This window comes from Zosterops lateralis, assembly GCF_965231275.1.
Source record: "Zosterops lateralis genome assembly, chromosome: 27".
NCBI lineage: Eukaryota > Metazoa > Chordata > Aves > Passeriformes > Zosteropidae > Zosterops > Zosterops lateralis.
The window spans coordinates 5,823,890-5,847,607 of NC_139787.1; the positions used below are offsets into that span (position 1 = coordinate 5,823,890).

General features: G+C 60.0%; 3 protein-coding genes across 3 annotated transcripts; 2 read left to right on the forward strand and 1 right to left on the reverse strand.

Moving 5' to 3' along the window:
* Window positions 1–657: 657 nt before the first annotated feature.
* DCST2 (DC-STAMP domain containing 2) lies at window positions 658–4,532 on the forward strand (the record flags this gene model as incomplete). Its single annotated transcript, XM_083878880.1, has 11 exons — window positions 658–976; window positions 1,069–1,239; window positions 1,359–1,460; window positions 1,554–1,670; window positions 1,790–2,213; window positions 2,259–2,455; window positions 2,538–2,702; window positions 2,783–2,950; window positions 3,040–3,278; window positions 3,534–3,751; window positions 3,848–4,532. 11 exons carry the CDS (start codon window positions 658–660, stop codon window positions 4,038–4,040), a joined length of 2,313 nt encoding a protein of 770 aa, XP_083735006.1. The 3' UTR covers window positions 4,041–4,532.
* Window positions 4,533–4,594: 62 nt separating this feature from the next.
* DCST1 (DC-STAMP domain containing 1) lies at window positions 4,595–7,823 on the forward strand (the record flags this gene model as incomplete). The annotated part of the gene is made up of 14 exons (XM_083878881.1): window positions 4,595–4,649; window positions 4,750–4,878; window positions 4,959–5,098; window positions 5,186–5,363; window positions 5,506–5,649; window positions 5,758–5,879; window positions 5,975–6,129; window positions 6,305–6,404; window positions 6,498–6,593; window positions 6,667–6,793; window positions 6,900–7,016; window positions 7,109–7,251; window positions 7,357–7,470; window positions 7,572–7,823. The coding sequence occupies 14 exons, from the start codon at window positions 4,595–4,597 to the stop codon at window positions 7,821–7,823; spliced, it is 1,872 nt and encodes a 623-aa protein (XP_083735007.1).
* A 4,673-nt stretch (window positions 7,824–12,496) lies between these two features.
* Window positions 12,497–20,295, reverse strand: PEAR1 (platelet endothelial aggregation receptor 1; the record flags this gene model as incomplete). The annotated part of the gene is given in 20 exon segments (XM_083878985.1): window positions 12,497–12,780; window positions 13,016–13,201; window positions 13,871–13,982; window positions 14,078–14,187; window positions 14,262–14,477; window positions 14,554–14,682; window positions 14,920–15,048; window positions 15,426–15,589; window positions 15,591–15,751; window positions 15,842–16,005; window positions 16,080–16,200; window positions 16,671–16,845; window positions 17,218–17,430; window positions 17,987–18,123; window positions 18,199–18,313; window positions 18,396–18,642; window positions 19,278–19,370; window positions 19,473–19,573; window positions 20,020–20,124; window positions 20,204–20,295. Coding segments are annotated over 20 exon segments (2,922 nt in total). The 3' UTR covers window positions 12,497–12,628.
* Between the last annotated feature and the right edge of the window lie 3,423 nt (window positions 20,296–23,718).

Below are 23,718 nucleotides of genomic sequence, written 5' to 3' on the forward strand. Positions count from 1 at the left end.
GGGGTCAATCCCCAATACAATCCCCAACGAGCAAACTGTTCACTATTTCTACACTTTAGCAAACAAGTATTAAACATTCATGGTCTGCAAGTTACACAGTTCCTCATTAATTAGTATTAATTAGTATTTTCTCTTCTATTGGTTAAATGTTTCTTTTGCTTCTTGTGCTAATTAGGCTGCATGCGCAGTTTTCTCCTTTTGGGTCAGTGGGTTTCTTGACTTGGTGGTCATGATCTTCCCTTGCTGCAATTACCCACTTTGCCGTTTCGGCTGATGGCTGGCCTTGTTGGTTCTTCTCCATCTCGTGTGTGGCCAAGTGTCCTTGGTCCGTGTGTTCAGTGTTCCATGGGCTCTGGTTCCCACTGATGTATTGGCTCAAGTCTCTTCTCTCTACAAGTGCTAAGGCTTATTAAAGCTGCAATTACTGGCACGTAATTGCACAGAATTCCTCAGTTTGGAAGATGGACATCAGGGTGAGCAGCACCCTCTGCAACGGAATGTAACTGAAACTGCTGAAGTGTTCTGAAGGCAACGGAAACTGTCACACAGGAACTGACAACGGTAGGAGCCCTGCAAGCAGCACGCTGGAAACTGTTCACTCAGTCTGCTCAGTCTCTCCCTAGAGAGAAAGCCAGAGGGAGCAGCAGGAACCTCAGCATGGGGCTGGTCTCGGGGCTGGACAGAGCCCTGCGGCGCCGGAGGGGCCAGGGCAAGAATGGGGCCCCGCGGCCTGGGGCCAAGCACCAGCCAGAGGATCCGAGCAAGGCCCAAGAGTTTGCCCGCAGCCTCGGTGGCCTCATCCTGGGCCTGGCTCTGGCCAGCATTTATGGGGCTCTGGTGCTGCTGGTGCAGGGCCACAGTGTCTGGTACTGCCTGAGCGTTACTGTCATCATGGGCGCGGGGATGGGCCTGGGTATGGCCTTCTCCATGAAGACACGGATGATTGTGCTGCTGGCACTGCCGCACTTCTTCACCAGTGAGCAGCCATGGGTCCAGCAGCGCTGGGAGCTAGGGGTGCCAGGGGATGCTGGCTTCTGGCTGAGGCCCAGGACTGCCTTGTCTTTGCAGGGGAGGGGAAGATGCTGATCATGATGCTGGCACTGTGCCTGACCGTGCAAGGCCCTGGCACCAATCTCCTGCACAACGTCTCCCAGGTCGCCAAGGCACTGTCATGTGGGGCTGAACTGGCCCAAAACCAGACGGCTGAGCGGCTGCAACGTGCCAAGGAGCCACTGCTGAGTGAGCAAGGGGCTGGGGGAAGGTGAAGGGACTGGAGGGGCCCTTCCTGGGGAAGCCACAGAGAGCCTCAGGCTACCCTCATTCTTTGGGGTATGCTCAGATGTCCCCTCTCTCTGCAGACTTGCAGCAGAAAATCAAGGAAATTGGCCAGAATGCCAAGGTAGTGGCTGACCGTGTCCGTAAGTTTGTCTGCTCCATCATAAACTCCACCAGACACGTTGGTGAGCAGGGTCCCCGGGGGTGTCCCCACCCCCAGCATCCCCTACCTTCCTTTCAGTCCATCCCCATCTCCAATGCCCACTTCCTGCCCACAGGCCGGGCCCTGCGGAATGTTTGGCTGTGGCTGGCGAAGGCTGGTTACATCTGTAACCGTGACCTGGGGTCACCCCATAGTAGCTGCATGCGCTATATGGACAAGGCCAAGGACAGATGTGAGCGTGCCCTCCCCCTCCTCTTCCACATCTGCTATCTTGTCCACGGCTTCAAGGTCCTCTGCACAATGATGAGTACTTGTGAGTCCTGGTCCCTTTTGCCATGGGGGGCTAATGGGGTGATGGAGCCCCCCATCATGGGGGCCCAGGCCTAGCAGAGATCCCCTTCTCTGCAGTTGGTGCTATGTTCTGCTCCATCCCTATGTACATCCAGCTGTTCATCCGGACCAATATCGCAGCCCGTGAGTATCCCAGTGCCATGGGGGGTCGGGAGTCCTTTTCTGCACCCCTCTTCTGGTTCTCGCTGCAATGCACAACACCTCTTGTCACCTCTGCAGCCCTCACGGATGCCCTGAACCGTGTCCGTGCCGAGTTTGAGTTCAACATCTCAGTTGTGCACCACTTCAGCGTCAACCTCAATGCCAGCAAGAGCCTGGGAGAGGTGTCTGCTGACATGATGGAGGCTGTGCGGCGGCACATGGAGCCCTACCACCACATCCTGGAGTACTTCTCCTACCTCTCTGTCTTGGCCATCCTCTTCTTGTACTACCAGTGAGCAGTGCTTTGGTGACCCATGGGGGTGGGGACCTGGCGTGCAGGTGCTCAGCTTCCCCACTGTGCCCCCAGAGCGATCCGGTACCGGCACCGCTACCTGCGGGATGACACCTTTGACAACGTTTACATCACGCGGCACTTCGTGGAGCTGGACCTGCGGTGTGCAGAGGCGGGCAAACCCACCGTGCTGCCCCTGTCAGCACGGGAGAGGGGCCGCTACGTCCCCCCAGGTCAGCCCCACCCCTGAGGGTATCCTTGAGCCCAGCCCTGAGCCCCCTGACATGGCCTCGTGGTGCTCCCATGGCCATCCAGGTGCACTGTGGCTGTCAAAGACTGAGCGACGCCAGTATAGCCTGCAGCTGTTTGCGTTCCTGCGCCATGTGATGCTGGGGTTCAGCATCCTCCTGGCTGACTACAGCATCTTCTGGTTACTTGACCTGCTCCGGCACCAGCTGAGCGCAGAGATCATTGCCAGGGGTGAGCAGCACCCTTGGGTGCTCTGCTGGCTGAGGGTCAGGGCTGTGGGATGGCCCCAGGTCTGAGCTGCTTGTCCATAGCGCCATCAACAATGACCATCAGTGTCAATGGGACGGGCTACACCAGTGAGATCTTCCAGGATCTGGTCTCTGCCTTCAACGCACTGCAGGAGGGCAAGGTCTCCGTGCTGTCCCCAGTCTGCCTCATCGAGCCCGTGGAGCCTGACCACAACACCCACATCACCATAGGTGTGCAGACCAGGGGTGCTGCACCCTCAAAGACCCAGGTGGGTGGGGGGGTGTGCCCCCCCCTACATAACTCGTTTTCTTCCCACCAGGAGTCCTGTACGGTGTCTGGCTCTTCATCGCTGTCTTCGGTTCCTATATGGCTCGTCTGCGCCGGGCAGTGTGTGCTGCCTACTTCCCATCCCGTGAGCAGGTGAGAAGCCCCCTGTGTGTGTGTGTGTGTGTGTCCCTTTATACTCCCTCAGCCAGCACCTGCCCTCACCCCATCCCCTCCATGCCAGGAGCGCCTTGTCTTCCTCCACAACATCATCCGGGCACGGCGGGAATGGATGTTATTTGCCCTGAGCCGAGTCGGCACACAGCGCTTGGCTGACACCGGGAAAAGCAGGCTCTTCCTTATGCTTATCTCCAGGTAAGCTCTTCTAGGGGATGGAAAAGGGCAGCATCATCCCTGGGGGTCTGTGGCAAGGACCTCTGGGATGGCATTGCCCCATGGATCATTTGCTCTGTGCTTGCAGGTCCCCTTTTCTTGTCCGCCTTGCTTGCCGCTTGGGCATCCAGCGCAAACACTGCCTGACCTGTGGGATGGCAGAGCAGCCAGATTTCACCGCCTGCATCACACCCAACTGCAAAGGTAGGAGCCCCCACAGCTTGGGGACTCCCTCCCCAGAAAAATTCCACGTTCCCCTTGACAGCCCCATTTTCCACAGGATTCTATTGCAGTGAGTGCTACAGAGGCCTTAACAACATCTGCTCCGTCTGCATGGCCCCCCTGAGCTACCCAGACTCTGGGGATGAGGAGATGTGAGCAGAGGGGTGCTGGGAGCCCTCCCGAGCCTGGGGGGCTGCAGCGGGCAGGGGGTGGGCTACAGCTCACCCCTGCCCTCTCCTGTCCTGCAGGGACTCCAGTGACGAAGAGACACCAAGGCTGTGGCTGGGTGCTGTGCGGACACTGCGGGGCCAGGAGCGAGGGTGGCAGCTGCTGCAGCGCATCAAGGACATGATAAAGGGATGGAGACTCCCCTTCAGAACGGCCACCCGACTGCAAGATCAGCTGGAGGAGGAGGAGAGTGAAGGGATGCTCTCCAGGTGAGGGCTGGCTGTGGGGATGGCAATGTTGCCCTTCCTGTCCAGCACTGGGAGTGCTGGTCCCCAACACTTGTCTCCCCACTGCCAGACACGACTTTGACTATGAAGAGCAAGCTGAGAGAAGGGATAGCAAGCTGCGGGAGGTGGTGGTCTTGCAGACACACAGCCATGCTCCCTCTTCATTGGACCATCCCACTAGCAACAGTTCTAGGGCAGAATTCCACCATCCTCAGAAGCCCCCCAACACAAGTGAGCTCCGCTCCCACTCCTCCCTCAGCCAGGGCTGTCCGTGGACAGTGGGAGTGGGCAGGGCTGACTCCTCCCTCTCCACCCAGCCCTGAAGCGAGTGGTGGTCTCGGTCCTGCCTGGCCCGTGCAGCCGGTTCCTCTGGAGCCGGCCGGATGAGTATCGTTGCAGAAAGGTCTTCCTGGGCGCTGGATTTGGGATGCTCCTTGGCCTCGGTGAGTGTGTCCTGGTGCCAGGGACAGCATGGGGCTAGTGGCACTGGAAGCTTAGGACACATTGTTGGGTGTTCCAGGGCTCTGCCACCTCCTCATCATGCCTCTAGACCTGTCAGAGACACAGAAGGTGAAGCTTACCTGGGGGCTGACAGGTGAGGATGGGGCAGGGAGAGGAACTGAGGTGATGAGGACCATCAAAAGCCCCAGGGGGATCTCTGTGGGACCATGGGGTCAGCTCTCTGCTCTGCATAGGGGTGACCACTTTGGGCTGGGCCACGTCCCCTCACTTCCGCTGTGCCAACCTGCTCATGGTCCCCAAATTCCTGGGAAAGGAGGGTCGGCTCTACGTTGTCTCCTTTGTCTTTGCTGCCATCTACAATGGTAGGGTCCCGCCATATCCCTGTGTCCCCCAGTGAAGTCCTGGGAGCTGGCGGGCTCTGAGCCACCCCTGCTGCCACCAGGGCCCGGGGCCAACCTCTGGTACAACCTGATGGAGACAAAGCGCTCAATGGAGTGTGTGGTGGAGCTACAGGTGAACCACACGAGACATCTCTGGCAGGCATCTACAGCCCCCCTGCGCCAAGTCATGGAAGAGCTAGTGGTGAGAAGAGGTGTGGGGCAGTGGGTGCTGGGGGGCTGGGGGAGCAGGACCAAGCCTCTGCTTGTGTCTGTGTGTGTTCCCTGGCAGAGGAGCGCAGAGACGCTCAACACAGACATGCAGAACGTCTCGCATGCCTTTGTGGAGCTGAACGAGCAGGTGGCCAGCGAGCAGGGCTACGACCTGAGGAAACGCCCGGACACAGGCACGCAGCCAGCCCCCAGCACCCAAGAGCTCTATGAGAATAAGACCAAACTTCGCTGTAACAGTGAGTGGGGTGGACAGGGACTGGCAGCACATGGGGAGTGGGTTGCCCCAGGTCCCAGTGCTGTCCCCACAGGGCACCCTGGTTGGGGGTTGAGCCAGTGGGGCTGGGGCTGCATAGGCAGCTGAGGGCTTCTGCCCTCCAGCTGTGATGAAGAAGGGCCTGGAGCGCTGCACAGCCCATTTCCAGAGAATGTACAAGAGATGCATGCAAAAAATGATCATGCCCCTTGTCAACCACCTCGTCTGCCTGCCCATGCAGTTTGGGTTCCTCTGCCACTCAGTCAAACGTAGGTGACCCTGACCCTGTGCTCTCTTGGAGGGGCAGATCTACTTCTGCCCCTGCAGCCCCTGGCATGGCAGCCACGGCTCCCACTATCCCTATTCCATCTCTACAGTCATGAGCAGCTGGTGTGAGGAGAAGATCCCCGTAGATGGGAACTTCGGGAAGACTTATGACCAGATGAACGATTCTGTCAACAGCCTCAGCCAGGAATTCAGTGCCAGCATTGCCTACCAGGTGAGTGCCTGGGCACCCTGTGGGTGCATGTCCCCTGGGCCCATGACCAAGGTTGGGGCCAGGTCCTGCCCTGCCCCATGGCCCCTCTGCCATAGGAGGAGCACCATAAGATGCTGGAAGGCAGCGAAATAGCGGAGCAGCTGCGGGAGGAGGTGACCTCGCAGCTGCGGGAGGAAGGTGCCCGCCTGGGCCTGGCTGTCTCCTTCTTCCGCCTGCTGCTGTCCTTCACCTTCCTCTTCGTCTTCTTCTCGTGAGCCTTGGGATGGTCAGGGGGTGGGGGTGTGACACTCCTGTGCCAGCTGTGGGCACAGAGGGCTGGGGGGCTTCTTTGGCAGCAGGTCTAGGGAGGGACATGAAGACAAGGGAAGGGTCCTTGAGGCTGCACCCAGTGCCTCCTTCACCCCAGACCTGTCCTCTCTCACCAGGGCTTTCCAGTACACCTATCAATACTGCCACAAGATTGGCTTTGACAACTGCTACATCACCACCTATTTCTACCAAATCGATGCCCGGCGTAGAGAGCAGGTTAGGTGGGGGGAAAGGGATGCAGAGCAGCCCCATCACCCCCGGTGGGGTGTCCCAGAGGCTGCACTGAGACACCTCCTGCCCCTCACCCAGAACAAGCAGACGCTGCTGCCCCTGCTCCGGGAGGAGACCTCGTCTTTCATCTTCCCATGCAAGCTGGCCCTGCAGAGGCCTGAGCTGCAGCACATGGTGAGGGGCTGGGGGTGATCGGGGGATCAGAGCTGGGGACAGCAGGCTGTGACAGCTCCCCTGCTCCCTGCAGGTGATGGAGCTGCTCAAGTGTATCCCACTCCTGCTTTTCCTCTTCTTTGTCTGTGGCCTGGACCACTTCATCTTCACCATTCTCAGCATCATCCAGCATCATTCCTTTATCGAGTATTCTTACCAAAGTGAGCTCACGGCCCTGGAGGTCCAGCCTATGGTCTCACTACGCCCCTCAGCAATGCAGGGACCCCCTCGGCCGTCCCACCCCCTCCTCATCCTCCCATCCCATAGGCAGCCACCACTTGTCTGTGAACGTGATGGGCACATCCCTGATGGCGGAGCTGCTGCGGTCCACCATTGGGGCCCTCAACACCTCCTTCGAAAGTGAAGTGGAGACCTCGAACCTCGGTAAGCCCCTGCCAGGGATGGGACCCCCCCTCCCCGCCCCAGACTTGTTCAGGGGCTGCTGCAGAGGGTTCACACCGGTGGCGTGTCCCCAGCCTGCCTGCCACAACCCACTGGAATGACGAGGCAGCAGTACCTGAACACCTTCCTGCCCCTGGGCGCGCTGGCCCTGCTCTGCCTGGCCCAGGTCTACCCGTTCCGCCTGCGCCGCGCCATCGCCGCCTTCTACTTCCCCAAAGTGAGCGGTCCGAGGGCTGGGCACAACTTGGGGGTGGGTTCTGGGGTCGGTTTTGGGTGAGATGTGTCTCCAGCTACCCACCCCTCACGTTCTTTGCCTACACAGAGGGAGAAGACTCGAGTGCTGTTCCTGTACAACAAATTGCTGCGGCAGCGGAAGAATTTCTTGTACCTGCAGCGCGGGCGCGTAGCCCGGCAAGCACGGCAGCCTCCCGGGCTGGTGAGTGGGGACAGGGACACGGGGTGCTCGGTGGGGTTGCCACTGTCCCTTGACCCTGCAGCCGTTCTGGTCGAGCCTCACACGTCTCCTCCTCGTCGCAGGGGACGTTGCTGCGGCAATGGTGTCGCCGGCGTTGGCCCTGGCTGCGCCGCTACTTGCGGCAGAGGTGCACCTTGTGCGGGACTCCCGAGACACCCCGGCACCAGCCCTGCCCCAATCCCGACTGCAGCGCCTCGTACTGCGAGTCGTGCTGGAGAGAAATAGAAGGCACCTGCCTCGCCTGCAGCCCTGCGGACCCCGACCTCGTCCAGGACAGCAGCGAGGACGAGGAGGAGCAGGGCTATGCGGGCTGAAGGTGCTTGGTAATAAATGTTTCAAACCCCCCGTGCACGGCGTGAAGTGGGGTCTGGGGGTGTGTCTGCTGGGGGGATGCTGAGGGTGGGGGTCTCCCCTGTGCTGGAGGATGGAGGTGGGGGGAGATGGGGAGGATTGGGATCCTGCCCCCAGCAGCACCACTGAGGTCTCTGTCACGCAGCACCAGCTGCTCCCAGCACACATGGAGCTGCCCCTGCCCTACCTGGCACTTCCTTCCCGGGACTGGGGGCACGACAGAAATAGAGATGGGGGCGTTGGAGGGCTGTAGGGACAGGGACAGGTTTGAGTACACTATGGGGATGGAGATGGGGGCACCACGTGCCTGAGAACAGGGACATTGAGGGGTGGATGGCACCACAGGGATTGACAGGGACTTGGAGGAGCTGGGGACACCCTGAGCATGGAGACGGTGGCACCAGGGAGAAGGGGACATTTAGGGGCTGGGTGAATGGCTGGATGGAGGGTGGAAGCAGCATTGGACTGGGGGTGTCCCAAGGTCAGGACCGCCATGGGGTGTGGGCTCAGGGTGCCAGGACCAGGTGGTTTTTTTGGCAGCCTCTCCTCATGCAGCATCTCCCAGCTTCTGTTGTGCAGTTGAGACTCCAGTCATGTTCTGGTGTCTGGCCCCACATCCTCACTGCTGTCTCCTTGTCACTGGAGTCCCTGCAGGAATGGGGTGTAGCAGGAGTGAGCTGCAGCCCTCCAGCTTGGGTGGGCTCCTGGAACCTCTCTGCTCACATCTCCTTGTCCCTGGTGTCCCAGAAGCTCAGGGGGCCCATGCAGATACCTGGGGCAGGTATTGATCAGGGCTGTGTAGAAGCTGGGCAGGGGAACCTGTGGGCACAGAGTGATCACAGAATCCCAGAGTGGCTCAGGTTGGAAGGGCCCACAGTGGGTCACCTGGTCCCAGCTCCCTGCTTAAAAAGGCTCATCCCAGAGCACAGGATTGAGTCCTTATAGTTCTGGAATGTCTCCAGTGAGGGATATTCTCTGGACAATCTGTTCCAATGCTCGATCACTGCAGAGGGAAGAAATTCTTCCTCCTGTCCAGGTGGAACTTCCTGAACATCAGTTTTCATCCTGTTGCTTGACGCCCCTTGCACTGACTTCCCCACTCAACTGGGCATGAGTCTGGGGGCACTTTAGGGGTCCTTGATGGTTTATAGCACCTTCTAAGACATGACTTACAGGTGAATGTCCCGATACCTCCTGAGGGCAGCAGGGACCATGGAGTTTTACCCCTGAGCCATTTGTTTAAGGGAGGACAGTGCCACAATAATCAAACATTTAAGCCACCTCTCAGGATCTGGTTCCAGTGGGCCTTCTCCCTTTTGTGCCTCAAAAGCAACCTGTTGCTAAACAAAAAGTTTGGTTTGCGCTGAACATGCCCCAGGGGTGGGTGGGCACCTCCTCTGCCCCAAGATTTGTTCTGATGCATGTTGGAGGTTTCCCCACTACACATCCAAAAACTCTCCTACCTCCCCTTCGGCTGGAGGATGAAAGACTGGCCTCAGCAAAGCACCTGCTGCTTTTGAGTTCGTAACCTTTAACATGCCAGTCTCTCATACCTGGCCCCCACCCTGCTCCTGGACATAGGGACAGGCACCCATAGAGCGCCCAGGCACACACCTGGTAGAGGATGCTGGCACTGAATTCCTGGCTGGAGCTGTGTATGGAGCTGTTCATCTGGAATTGTAGTCCCCTAGGACCTTCTCCTTGCACCAGCAGTTCATGACTGCAGGGATGGAAAGGGGATGCTGGGAGCAGAGCCAGAATCCCCAGGCATCACTGTGCCCCCCGAAGGAGCACAGGGTTAGGGGTGGGGTCCCACACATCGCCCTTGACCACTTGGCAGAGAAACCTGAACTGCATGGGCAGGCAGACGAGGTGGCTGATGAGGGCCATGGGCACTTTTTTCATGCAGGTGTCATATACAGGGGCTGGAAATGGTCTCTGCAGTGCTGCGGGACCCTCTCGATCATAGCTGGGGGCAGAAGCCCTCAGTTGCCTGTGCAGCCCCAGCCCCACTGGCCCAGTCCCCGCCTGGGGTGCCCTGTGGGGCTGGCACTGGGGTTGGGGAAGTCCTCTCCCGTGGCTGGCAACTGCCTGCCCCATGTGCTGCCAGTCCCTGCCCACCCCACTCCCATCCAGGGGAAAAGGGAGGAGGTTGTTTTGAATCTCTGTGCAGTAATGAGAAGGATAATAATTATCCAGAGGTCTTTCAAATAGAACGGTAGTTACTGGCAACAACTGAACTGACTTGGATTTGGCACTGAGTGAAACTTGCAAACAACAGTGTTAAAGCAATGAGCATTTAGTCTCAGAGAAGGAAGAAGGGGAAAAAAAGAAGGAGAGGAGGGGAGGGGAGGGGAGGGGAGGGGAGGGGAGGGGAGGAGAGGAGAGGAGAGGAGAGGAGAGGAGAGGAGAGGAGAGGAGAGGAGAGGAGAGGAGAGGAGAGGAGAGGAGAGGAGAGGAGAGGAGAGGAGAGGAGAGGACTGAGCTCTGCTCACCCTTGGATCCAGTGGTGTGTTCACTCTGTCCTGGCTGTGCTCCGGTGCTGGGATCACCCTTTCCCCTCGAACTGAGTCTTTTAAAGCTCCTGAGCTGTGGCCGGGCAGATCTGAGATTTCGCCACCACACCCATAAATTCTCACTTTCCCCTCGGTCAGAGATACAGAAAGGCCTCAGCAAAGCCCCTCCTGCCTTTCCCAGCTGCTGAATGTTTGAGGCACTCACATTTAATCTTTCGGTTTCACGCTGTTGTCTCCAGACAGGTTGCCCAGCCCTGCTCTCTGCACAGAGCAGTAAATAAATCAAATACCTCACCCTGTGTGTGGATTGGCCTCTCGCACTCTGTGTGAAAGAACCTGTTCTGGAACAACACCACCCCCCGGTGGCTCAGAGCCGGTTAAATCTCCTTCCCGGGAATTCTTCCAGGGTGGTGATTGCCACGGAGTGAACAGAAGGAAGAGATGAGATAGAAGAGAACAAATGAGGAATTCTACAGTGAACAACAGCAATGCCAATACTTAAGGATATAAATCCCACTAATAACGTCGCTCCTATTTGCATCAGCCATTTTCCCTCCCTGTGAGTCCCAGAGGCTACAACAGCAAGATAATCCATGGTTTAGGACTCCATCCACCACATTAGTCCATCAGTTGCATTACCAGAACAATCCCAATGTTTGCTCAGCACTTCTGTTCACCTTGGCTTGGGCTTCTTCTACAGAAGTAGCAGCGCTGTGGACACAGCATTCCCCACTGGTGAAGTTTAATATTCCACATATTCCTTGTTCTTTTAATCATGTGTCTAATGCTGATGCATTCTGCAATGTCATCTTCACAGCCTGCTGAACCACAGGTTTAATTCTCCAAGAGCACATCTTGTCCTGTTACTCAGAGCATGTACTTGCCAAGCTAAATTTCCCAGAGCCCATTGGTGTCTCATTATTACACTTCTGGAAGAGAAACCTGCTTCAAGCCCAAGGGCTAAAGTCATTCCAAAGGTGGAATCACAGAATCATGGAATGGTTTGGGTTAGAAGAGACCTCAAAGCTCATCTCATTCCTGCCATGGGCAGGGACGTCTGCTATCCCAGGCTGCTTGAAGCCCCAGTGTCCAACCTGACCCTGGACACTTCCAGGGATGGGGCAGCCACAGCTTTTCTGGGCACTCTGTGCCAGGGCCTCACCACCCTCACAGGGAAGAATCTCTAACCTAACCCTGCTCTCTCTCAGCTTGAAGCCATCCCTCCTTGTCCCGTCACTCCAGTTCCTGATGAACCCCAGTGGACCCTGCTGGGCTTGATGTGGGACAATGCAGATCCCTGCTCCCACTCCTGGTCCATGGTGGGCCCAGCTGGGCTGTGCAGGGGCCTGCACAGGGATTGTTCTCCTTCCCAGGGTGTGAGACAGGCTTTGCTGGGCTTTCTGGGACCCCTGCTCCCTCCCAAGGTGCTCAGTGGCTCTGCAGAACTTTCCATGGTATCGCACAGACCCCTGCCCCTTCCCAGTAGCCACAGTGGGATCTGATGGAATTTCCACAGAACAGCGTGGACCCTTGCTCCCTCCCAAGAGCACAATGGGTTCTGCTGGGCTTTGCCCATGTCCACACAAGCCTCTGCTCTATTCTGATTCAACTGCAGATCTTCCCATGCTCTGTCCAGCCCACAGGAGCACCTGCTCCCCACAAAAGGCCCAAGGGGCTCCATCAGCCTTTGGCAGATCTCCGGGGGCTCTGCTCCCTCTTACAGCTCTGCTAGCCTTTCTGCAGATGAGATGGCCCCTTCTTCCTCCTGGGCCACTTTAGGGCTTCTCCCTTCCCTGGGCTTCATGCAGGCCCACAGGGAACCCCACTTCTGGCACACTGTGGGCTCCATCAGTCTTTCCATGTTCTCCACGTGCTCTGTTCCCTGCCACAGTGCACAGTGGGAACTGCCACACTTGGAGTAGAACCCAAAAGCTTTTGGGTTCTCACCTTGTGCACACCCTGGAGGGAGCAGTGATCCAGCATGGAGCTAGGGGAGGTCCACAGTGCACCTGGGACCCCACCAGTCTCCCCCTTCCTCCCACCATGGTGCCAGCTCTGTACAGTTCCCTGGCACAGACACTCAGTGGGAACTTGGCCGCAGGAAGTCACGCAGAACATCTACACTCCCCACCAAATCCCCTTTATTCACCACCCACAGGCCCATGCTCAGGGACAGCAACAGTCCCAGGGTACTCCACTCCCCTCAGGGCTCCTCTGTCCCCTCGTGGTTGGTCCCTTGTCCACAGGGTTCCTCAGCGGTCCTTCCTGCGCAGTGGTAGGGACGGGGGGTAGTGGCGGGCAGGTGGCACATCATAGTGACTGGGGATGTGGCTGTTCTTGGGGGAGTCGTAGTGGTTGGGGAGCTCTCTGTTGGGGGGGCCTTCGGGCCCTTCAGGACAACTCTCTGCAGGGACAAGAGAAGGCTGCAAGGGGACATGTTCCCTCCAGAGTCATGACGCCCCCATCACCAATCTCCCACTGGGGACAAATAGCCACTGTCACCAGGGTCATGTCCCCCCCCAGGGCTGTGCAGCTCCTGTCACTGAGGCTGTTTCCTCCCCGAGACTATGCACTCCCCATCACTGGGGTTGTGTCCCCACTGACCAAGGCCACCAGGGCCAGGGGATCCCCAGCCATACCCTCCTGTGGCTCCTCAAGAAGCCCAATCTCAGCATAGGACATCTCCCGCTGGACAGGGGATTTCATCTCCATGTAGCTTCCCTCGTGGGCCTTGGTGGTGGTAGGAGGCAGCTCCTTGATGGTGGCGTAGGGGTTCTCGCTGGCCAGGGAGCTGGCGCTGGCCCCCAGCCCCTCACAGGCATGCTCTGGGGGAGAAGCAGTTGGGGATCCCCCCATGGCAGGGAGCACAGGGGAGAAGAAGCAGCTGTGTCTGGCTGTCTCAGTCAAGTCCCAGCCCCATTCCTTTCCTATCCCATTCCTGTCCCTTCCCCATCCACCCTAAGCCAGTTCTGTTCCAACTCATCCCCAAACCAACCCTGCCTCTTTCTCATCCCAGCTCCATCTCTTCCCCAGCCCATCCCTGTCCTTTCCACATCTCAGGCAATTTTGTCACTTCCCCATCCCCTCCCATCCCCATCTGCATCCCCATCCCTATCTGCATCCCTTCCCTAACTCAACCCCAACCCCATCCCCAACCTTTTTCCCATACCTACCTCAGGCCCAACTTATCCCATCCCACCCCATACCCATCCTTTCACCATCTTATCACTGTCTCTTCCCTATCCTCTCCATCACACTTCTACCTTTGCTGTCACACTTCCTCAGGCCATGGCTGTAGGTGTAGCTCCGATCCAGCTGCCTGCCTGTTAGGAGGGCAGGTTTGGGGTCCCCTCTGCTTCATCTTCCCCCTCAGCATGAAGGTTCTCCACCCACTCCATCCCAGCCCCTTCCCAGGAGATCCTGAGCAGGGAAGGGACTCAGGTGCCCACCCCGCTCTGGCCAAGATCCAGAGCTGCCCCCTGACTCCTCCTTACCCCTGGGGCCCAAGGCTGGTGCCCCGAGGTGTTTCCAGTAAGGAGGCAGCGTGACATTGCCTTCGGGGCTGTAGGGCCTCTCCACGCTAGAGAAGAGCTGGGTGCCAGATACCTGGAGCCCAAAAAGGGGACAGGTTGGCCTTGAAAGCAGTGGTGCCATGCTGCCCCATGCAACACTGTGCTGTCCTGTGCCACACCCTGCCATACCTTGAGGGAGCTGGCTCTGTCCTGGGGGCCAGGGGCTGGCAGCGGGCACTGGGACAGTGTGTGGTAGCTGGGGTTGGAGTAGTAGTGCGCATGGTGGCTTGGGGGTACATCTGGAGGGACAGCAGTCAGTGTGGTGCAAGAGGCTACCAGGGCTGGGGCCACATCTCCACCACGCCAGGCTGACCTGGCACCATGTAGTCAGAGGTGTCCGTCTGTCCTGCTCTGTAGGCCACGGCCAGGTGCCGCCGCTCCTTCCCCTTCTGCCACTGATGGTAGCACAGGGTTGTGACCACCACAGCCACCAGCAATACCACCAGGGCCACCAGGCTCAGCACTATGCCCAGGGGGCTGTAGGCTGCAGGCGGGGCTGGCTCGATGGTGTAGGGCAAGTCAGGATTCCCTGTGGGGTGGAGAGGAGTGTCAGTCCTTAGGGTGGGGGAGGGAACCCGGGGAGCCCCTGCTCTGCCCCTACTCACCAGCCTCACAGTGGGGCCCAGTCATGCCTGGGGTGCAGGGACACGTCCCATTAGTAGGGTCGCAGGTGGCATTGTGGGGACAGTGGCAGAGCTGGTCACACTGGAGCCCAAAGGTCCCAGGGGCACAGGCTGGGGACACAGTGTTACCATATAGCTCCACACTGGGACCATTCAGCCGCAGGGTGGTCAGGACCATGGAGGTCCACAGAGGCCTGTATGGCCCTGTACTGCCCAGGCCAGAACTGCATAGGTGTCACCCAGGTGGCCATGGACAGTTCTCTCTCTTGCTCCCTCCAGACCCCCATCTGAATCAGAAGCACCTTGCTCCCCACTCCCCCTCACCCCTGCCCCGTGCCCTCCACTCACGCTGGGAGCAGCGGGGGCCACGCCAGCCTGGGCTGCAGAGGCAGGAGCCATTGGTGGGGTGGCAGGAGGAGCCGTTGGCACAGGAACAGCTCAGGGAGCAGCGTTTGCCATAGCGGCCGGCGGGACAGGCTGGGGAGAGAGGGACGAGCCTGGCCTCAGGTCAGGGCTTAAGGATCAGACTGGGGGCTGTGGAATCCTCCCATTTTGAAGGAGCTGAAATCTGATCTCACTCTCCTTATGTTATCTCCTCCCTTTACCCAAACCCCAAGACTCCTCCCCTGCAATACCTGATAAAACCCCATGACCCTGCCCCTCCTCTCTCCCTCCGCCTTCTCCTCCCTCCCCGGCTCTGGGAGTGGAAATAAAATGGACTCTCTTGCTTAACGAAACAGAGACTTGCTTCGTCTGTTTCCCTGCCGGGAGCTGTACCTCCCTGGACACGGTGTTCACTGTAGCCACGCGGTGCTACAGGGAGCAACCTAGAATTTTGGGGGGTGTTCACTCACGGCGCTGGCAGGTGGGGCCGCGGTACCCTGGGGCGCAGGTGCACGATCCGTCCTGGGGGGAACAGGAGCCTCCGTTGCGGCAGGAGCAGGACATGTGGCAGCCCCGGCCCCAGGAGCCGTGACGACAGCCCTGCTTGCACTGTGGCCCTGCAGGGAGAGTGAGGGGTGAAGGCCATGGCTGGGGGCACAGTGGGGTTCTCCCAATGCCTGGTGTCCCCTTTACCTGTCCAGCCGGGCAGGCAGCGGCACTCTCCTGTCACTGGGTCACAGCCATCAGCTTGGGCGCAGACACAGCGCTCCCCACAGCCTGCCCCGAATGTCCCATTCTGGAGCATGGGGACAGGCTGGCGAGTCAGTGCAGGGTGGTGGCACCGACCCCCAGTGCCAGCAGCACCAGCACAGCCAGAAGGACTCACCGGGCAGGGCTGCAGGCAGTGAGGGCCCTGCCAGCCTGGGGGGCAGTGGCAGGTCCCGCTCTGGGGATCGCAGGACGCCCCATGGGCACAGTCACAGCTCCGGTTGCAGCTGAGACCCCAAGTACCAGCAGGACATGGCATTGAGCAGTCAGGTCCATGCCAGCCTGTGGGATGAGGGGACAGTGGAGTGGGTGCAGGAATGGGGACAGGGACCCCCCAGACCCCGGTGTGCACCCACCTTCCTTGCAGAAGCAGGAGCCGTCAAGTGGGGAGCAGGTGAGGGCGTGCTGGCAGGAGCAGTGCCCCGAGCAGTTCATCCCAAAGGTGTTGGAGGGACACAGGGAGGAGCAGTGCTCATCCTGGGTGTGGGGACCAAGAATTCAGGACAGATGGGACCCCTGCCCCGGGCTGGGGAAAGGACCCACGTGTCTGGGGACCGCCCACCTTCTCTTGGTAACCTGGTGCTGTAGGGAAAGTGGACAATCCCAAAACCCCATTCTCCCACAGGAACCCCAAGCTCTCCCCAGGGTTGCCCAGATCCCTGAGTTTCCCCCTGAGGAGACTCACATACTCTGTCCCCCCAAAGGATGCCCAGACCCTGAAACTGCCTTCAGAGATAACCAGATCCCCAACCCATCCTGGAGGATGCCCAGACTCCCATGTTTCCCCTGGGGATGCCCAGACCCTATATTTGCCCAGCCTCCAAACCATCCAGACACCCCCATTCCCTCCAGAACCATCCAGAACCCTCATGATCCCTCCAGCACCACCCAGGCCCCCACTCTCCTCCCACGCTGCCCCAGGACCATGAGCCCCCCACACCCCTCACCGTGTAGCCAGGGAGGCAGTGGCAGTGGCCGGTAGTCCCATCACAGACCCCCCCGTGGAGGCAGAGGCAGCTCTGCAGGCACCCAGGCCCGAAGTAGCCGGAGGGGCAGCTCTCATTGCAGTAGAGCCCGGCCCAGCCAGGGAGGCAAATGCACTCCCCGAGCATGGGGTGACAGCTGGGGGTACACACTCAGAACCCCAGTGCTCCCACTACAGGGCACTGGTTGTGCTGGGAAGGGGCTTTGCAAACAGGGGAGCACAAAGCACCTGCCTCAAGTAGGGATTAAAGTGTTCCTGGTGATGCAACCAATACCTGGCTGGCTGGGTGAGGGTGCAGGGGGACATCGCAGGCGGGTGAAAGGAAATAGGGGAGGATGAGATTGGTGCAGAGGGAGATGAGGATGGTGAAGGAGGTGAGGATGATGGGAGAAGATGAATATGGTGGAAGAGGCAAGGATGGTTGGAGGAGCTGGGTAGGATGGGGGAGCTAGGGTGGGATGGGGATGCTGGAGTTGGATGGGGATGCAGGGGTGGGATGGGGGCTGTACCTCTGGCTGTGCTGGGGGTGGCAGAGGCAGCGGCTCTCGCAGTGGAGGCCGTAGAGGTCGGGCAGGCAGTGCCGCTCCTCACAGCGGCTGCCCTGGAAGCCAGCCTCGCACAGGCAGCTCCCATCCACGTGGAAGCACTGGCCCCCGTTGGCACAGTCACAGCTCTCCTGGCAGTCCTGCCCATACCACCCCACTGGGCACCTCTCCTGGCACCTGCACAGGGGACAGAGGCAGTGACACAGCCCCACCAAGAGCTGAGGTGGCTCCTGGGATCCCCCCTAGCCCCAAGCTGAGGCCATCCAGCTCATTGCATGCTGGGGAAGCTGGTGGTGCCTGGCCTGCATGGAGACGTGGTCCTGGCAGCAGTGAGTTGTGGTGGCCTTGTCTCCATGTGCCACATTCCCATGTATCCCCTACCATCCATGGTACTGCTGTGCCCTGTCCCTGGATGCCCCCTCCCTGTGCACCTCCATCTCCACCTGCTCCCAGACCATGGAACCCCACTCCAAAGTGCCCTGTCCCCATGTATCCCCTCCCCTTCCCCCCATCCCCTTGGCCTTCCAATCCCCTGTATCCCCATTCTCCTGTGCCCTCAATCCCCAAGCCCCTCAATCCCCTCCATCCTTTCGTATGCCCAACCTCCAGTAGCCTTGTATCCATGCCTCCACAATCCAGGTCCCACTCATCCCCCTCCTCTTCATCCCCCCAATACCTCAGACCCCTGTCCCATATTCCTTTTTCTCCACCCCATGCCCAGTTCCCCTCTCACTGCTCTCCAGTGAAGCCAGGGGCACACTGGCACTGTCCTCCATGGGGGTCACAGTGGCCCCCATTGTGGCAGCGACACTCGCCCTGGCAGCCAGGGCCAAAGCGCCCAGGGGGGCACGGCATGGAGCAGATTTCCCCCTGCAAAGGAGCACCAGGGTCAGCAGGGGAAGCTGAGGCAGAGACCACATTTGGAGGAGGGCACAGTCCACCTACCATCCAGCCATGAGGGCAAACGCAGGTGCTGGTGCTGGAGGGGTGGCAGATGCCCCCATTCTGGCAGGGACACGGGGTAGTACAGGACATCCCCTCAGGGCAGGGCACCTGGCAACTGTAGGGGGTGAAGGGTGAACAGGACACTGCCTGAGGCTGGCAGAGGAGGGGAGGGCACAGAGTGAGGGGTCTCTACTCACAGGGGGCCACTCAGCCCCAGTGGGCAGAGGCAGGCACCAGTGGAGGTGTTGCAGGGGGCCTGGTGATGGCAGGGGCAGGACAGGTGACAGCCCTGCCCATAGGTGCCGGGTGGGCATGGCTGGCGGCACAGGGGGTCGGTGAAGCCAGGGGGGCAGGAGCAGACCCCAGTCAGGGGGTCACAAGGGGCCCCATGGTGGCAGAGGCAGCGCTGTCCACAGTCTGGCCCCCATGACTGCTCATCACACTCTGCATGGGGGAGACCAGCAGTACTTACTATTCCATCCTGTCCCATCCCATCCTGTCTCGTCCCATCCCATGTCATTGGCAACCCTCCATCCCTCCCCATTCGGTCCCCATCTTGTCCCCATGTCGTGCCAGGCCAGCCCATGCCATCTCATCCCATCTCCATCCCTCCATCCATTCTTCCCCAGTCCATCCTCATCCTATGTCCATTCCCATCACGTCCCCTTCCTATCTTCATCCACATTCCAATCCCATCCTCATCCCATCTCTACCCCCACCCCATTCCCATCCATCCCCATCCTATCCCTGCTCCCATCCCTTCTTCCTCCCCATCTTACATTTGTCCATATCTCCATCCCAACCCATCCCATTCTCCATCCCTATCCTATGCTTATCCTAGTCTCTCCCCATCCAGTGCCATTCCCATCTTCATCCCATTTCCATTCCCATTCCATGCATACCCCATCCCAATTCCATCCCAACCCCATCTCCATCCCCAGAGTCTCCATCCCCATTAACCTCTCAGGTGTCCCACCGTGGCTGCCCAGCTCTCCAGGGAAACAAGCCCACTGCCCCATGTTCCACCCCTGGCTTGGGGTCCCCAGCCCCGGCTGTCCCTGGCTGTCCCCAGCCCTCACCGCTGGAGCAGCTGGGGCCGCGCCAGCCCGGCTCGCACTGGCACAGCTCGGGAGCGACACAGCGGCCGTGGACACACTCCTGGCTGCAGTGAGCTGGGGGGACATGACCAAGCAGAGAGTGGCTTTAGGGAGCTCTGGGGACACCCTACAGTGGGACACAGCCCGAGGGTCGCCCCGACCCCTGGCCCCACTCACGGACACAGGAGTCCCGGCTCTCGTAGTAGCCCTGGCAGCACTGGTAGCGCCGCCGATAGTCGGTGCGGATGGTCTGGCGGTACTCGGTGCGGTACACGACCCTGTGCCGCCAGGGGGACAGTGACCGTCCTGTCCACCTTGGCCTTGGGGACACAGGGATAGCCTTCCCAGCCCCTCTGGCCTTGGGCACAGCCCTCCTCCAGCCCCCCCGGCCGTGGGGCAAACCCCCTCTAGCCCCACCCCCTTCCTTGGGCACAGCCCCCCTCCAGCCCCCTCACTGTCCTTGTCTCACCCTGGGGTGGGACATTCCTCCAGCCCCTCAGCCTTGGGGATACCCTGGGGTGAGACTGCCCCTTCATGAGCTTGGGGACACCCTGCATTGGGACAGTCCCCATTCAGTCCCCCATGGCCTTGAGGACAGCCTCCCTCCCTGCCCCAAATATCCCTGGGGACAACCTGCAGAGGGGACACGCCCCTCCAGCCCCCCACTGCCCTGAAGACACGCTGTGGTCCCCGAGGGGCTCTGGGGAGCTGGGGGTGCTCCCACCTCTGCTGTGGGCAGGGCAGGGGGAGGCCCAGCCCGTTGGGACAGGGCTTGCTGGAGGACACGACGTGGGGTTTGGTGTACGACTCCTTCGCTGGTGCCGTGAAGCTGCGAGTACGGGAAATGTGGGGTGACTGGAGGATCCCACCGGTGTCACCGTTCCCCTCCCGTGTCTCCCCAGTCCTACCTCTCCCAGTAGCTGCAGACGTTGGGGTCTCCGGGGCGGAGGGCAGCCAGGAGTCCGGCATACACCGCCAGCACTGCGGCCCGCAGCAGCATCCTGCACGGAGAGACTACAGCTTCACCATGTGCCTCCGCACGTTCCCGCTCCCCACCCACCGCTCCCGGCCCCAGCTCCAGATCCGACCTCCCTGCAGGGCTGGCTTTGCATTCCTCCATCCAGAGAAACAGCCCTGGCCCCGGCCCTGCTGCTCCCCAAGCACTAGCCTGTGCCAAGGGGAAACTGAGGCACGGCCGTTCAGCAGCCTGGGTGGCCCCACGCAGCCTCATCCCAGTATTCTGAGACGCTCCGGGTCACAGCCAGGACATCACCCCGACCTGTCCTGCCGGACCCCATCCCAAGGCGGGGAGATACTGCCATGGGTGGGAACCCGGGGTGCCGGGGTGCAGGGAGCGGGGTTCGGCACGGCGCCTCCAGCCTCTGGCACGGCGCCGCACGGCCCCATTCAACCCGTTCTGTGTTTATTCCCAGTTGTACTTCCTGGATCCATCAGCTTCTTGCTCAACCCAGAGAGGGTCCGGCTCTGCCGGGGCGGCTCCAGGAGCGTTGCCAGCCGGAGGCCAGGGTGGGAGAGCCGGCGACCCCCGAGCCCCCGTGCCGGGCGTGCTGTTTACCGGGATGAATGTTTCAGGGCAGGACTGCCGTATGCCAAGGAGGAAACAGAGGTTTCCTGGTAAGCACAGCTGGATTTACCGGGGCTTCCTTGCTGCTCCAGCCATAGGACACTCCAAAAGTGCTGCCCCGGCAGCTCCCTGGGTTCATCCTCCCCCTCACCAGAGCCCGCGCTGCGTTTTGGGGCCAGAGCATCCGGTTTTGGGTGGAAAAACTGTTAGTGGGAAAGTTTCCCCCCATTTCCCTTCAACTCCCGGCAGTGAGGAATTAATTGCTCATCCGCTGCCAAAATTCCCTCCCATGGACTCTGCCGAGGGGGGAGAGCCAGGGAAACCCCAAGCTTTCCCCAGTACCCCACTCATCCCCAGCCTCATCCCCTGTTCCAGCAATGTGGGGGGACCAGGGGGGTCCCAGCGTTGCTGGGAAAAAACAGGAACCACGGGGCGATGCTGGCAGGAAAAGCAAGGAGTCATCAAAACGTGCCAGCACATCCCATCTGCTTCTCACTGTGGGGCTCAGCCGCGGGAAAGAGCCTCCCCGAGGTTGCCATAATGGCAGGAGACACCCTGAGACCTGGCGCTCCTCTCCCCGCTGGTGTCCTTAAGAGCCCCCGGGTGGGATGAAAAGCATCCCACTGGTGATGGGGCTAAAAGGAGCGTGTGGGGTGAGGGCAGGGGACCAGGGCACAGCCCTGCCCTGTCCGTGCGGGGAACACGGTGCTGGGCTCCCCCACAGCCACTATCTCTGCCCCGGTGCTTCCTCTGCCACAGCCCGGGATCTGACGCGTTTCCTCGGTGGACCCGCAGGGATGGGACTGGGTGAGGGCGAGGGGGGCACGGGTGCAAGTCAGAGGCAGGGAAAGGGACAGGGGCAGAGTCAGAGTCAGCATTGGGGTCACCGCGGGGTGTCGCAGCACTGTCCCACGCTCCATCCGCTGTGGCCCAGCCACCGTCCCCTCATCAGCGTCCCGTCACCTTGGAACTCGCACCATCCCCTGCCCCCCACAGCGCTGGGGACCGTCCCCTCCGACAGCACCCAGCAGGGGACAGTGCAACCCGTCCAACCCAGCCCTGGCCCCAGGGTGCCCCGGGCGGGGGACAGTGGCACTCACCTGCCCGGGGGCCGCAGTGGCAGGCAGGTCAGGGCGCAGCGGCCCTGACGCGGGGCTGGCCTGGCCGGCCGGGATGGCTCAGCGCGGCCGTCGGAAGCGGAGGGAGGGCTGGAGCTGCTCTCAGGAAGTTTGGACGTGGAGTCAACTACGGAAAAGAGAAAAAAAAAAAAAAAAACAAACCGCTTTATTTTTTTTTTTTCCTCTTCTAACCAGAAACCAGCAGGTTTTGGCACAGCAGCACCGCCGGGACTGCTCACACAGAACACTTGGGTGGGGAGGGGTCTGTGAGGACATCCTAGTGCAAGCCCCTCAGTGGGGGCCTGGAGCACCCTCCTGGGTGCTGGAGGGTGTCCCCTTCCCGAGGGCTCTGTGGCACCCACAGGTGCAGAGCCTGACCCAGGCTCTCCTGCAGGGCTGGGGCAAACGAGGGGACCCCCTGACCAAGGGGCAGCTGCTCTGTGGTGAGGGGATGTGGGGAACAGACTTTCCTTTGGCCTCAGGGCAGTGGCTGCTGGCAGCAGACCAGAGCCCAGGGTTGGTGCCCAACATCCCGGGCACAGCATCCCTGCATCCCAGGCTCACATTGTCCCTACATCCCAACATCCTTGGTACATCATTCCTCCATTCCAGGGGCATCATCCCTGCATCCCAGGGACACATGGTCCGTGCATCCCAGCACTCTGGGTGGACAGCATCCCAGCATCCCAACATTCCAGGCATGGCATCCCTACATCCTGGGATCCCAGAAAGACATCCTCCCTGTATCCCAGGGATACATCATCCCTGCATCCCCAAATCTCAGGTATGGATCCCACCCCCCGCCACACACACACACACATTCTGGGCACACAGTGTCCCTGCATCCTGGGCATGTAGGATTCCCCCATCTCAGGATCCTGGGGACATCACAGGACCACAGGCATGACTCACCTCCTTGTCTCAGACACCCCAGCCCTACACTGCAGCATCCTTGGCCATGTGTTCCCCTGCATCCCAGGATCTCTGGCTCTACATCACCCTATATCCTGGGATTCCTGGCCTTACATCACGCCCATTTCCCTGGATTCTCAGCCATCCACCACCTCTGCATCCCTGGATCCAGACCATGTATCACAATTATATTCCAGGCTCCTGACTATATCCTTGCATCCTGAGATCCCCATGTCACTACGTTTTCCCCTGAAGCCGGGACCCCCGGCCAGCCGGCTCAGCACCATGGGCCCCCTTGACCAGCTGCCCCCCACCCCCAGCACACATTAGCGGCCTCCGAGGCTCCCAAGGCGCCGTTAATTGCTCTGCTCGTTACAGGAACAGCTCTAATCACTCACAACGATTTTCACATCCCAGGGAGACTCAGCTGCCCGGCCCCCTCCCCGTTCCTCTCCCCGGGTCTCCATTAGAATCAAGCCCACCCGCATCTGGGGCTCTGCTGTGGCCACCCCAAAACGGTGCTTCCCGGAGCAGGGATGGGCGTTGAGAACATGGGGGCTGCGGCGTCCCGGTATAGGAAAGGATATAGGAGATGGGACAAGCTGGGGCCATCCGGAGCTGAGGATCTGGTGGGGAAGTGACCCCCCCTCCAATGCTTTTTAAGGTGTCCCCAGGGCGGTGGGGAAATATTGCTCAGGGACCCTCCAGTGGCACTTCAGTGCTGAGATGCCTTTGCAGCCCTTCCGGGACTCTTAGAGCCAGAGAGGATGGAGACCCCCAAGTGCACTTTGGTGTGGTTGAGGCTGTG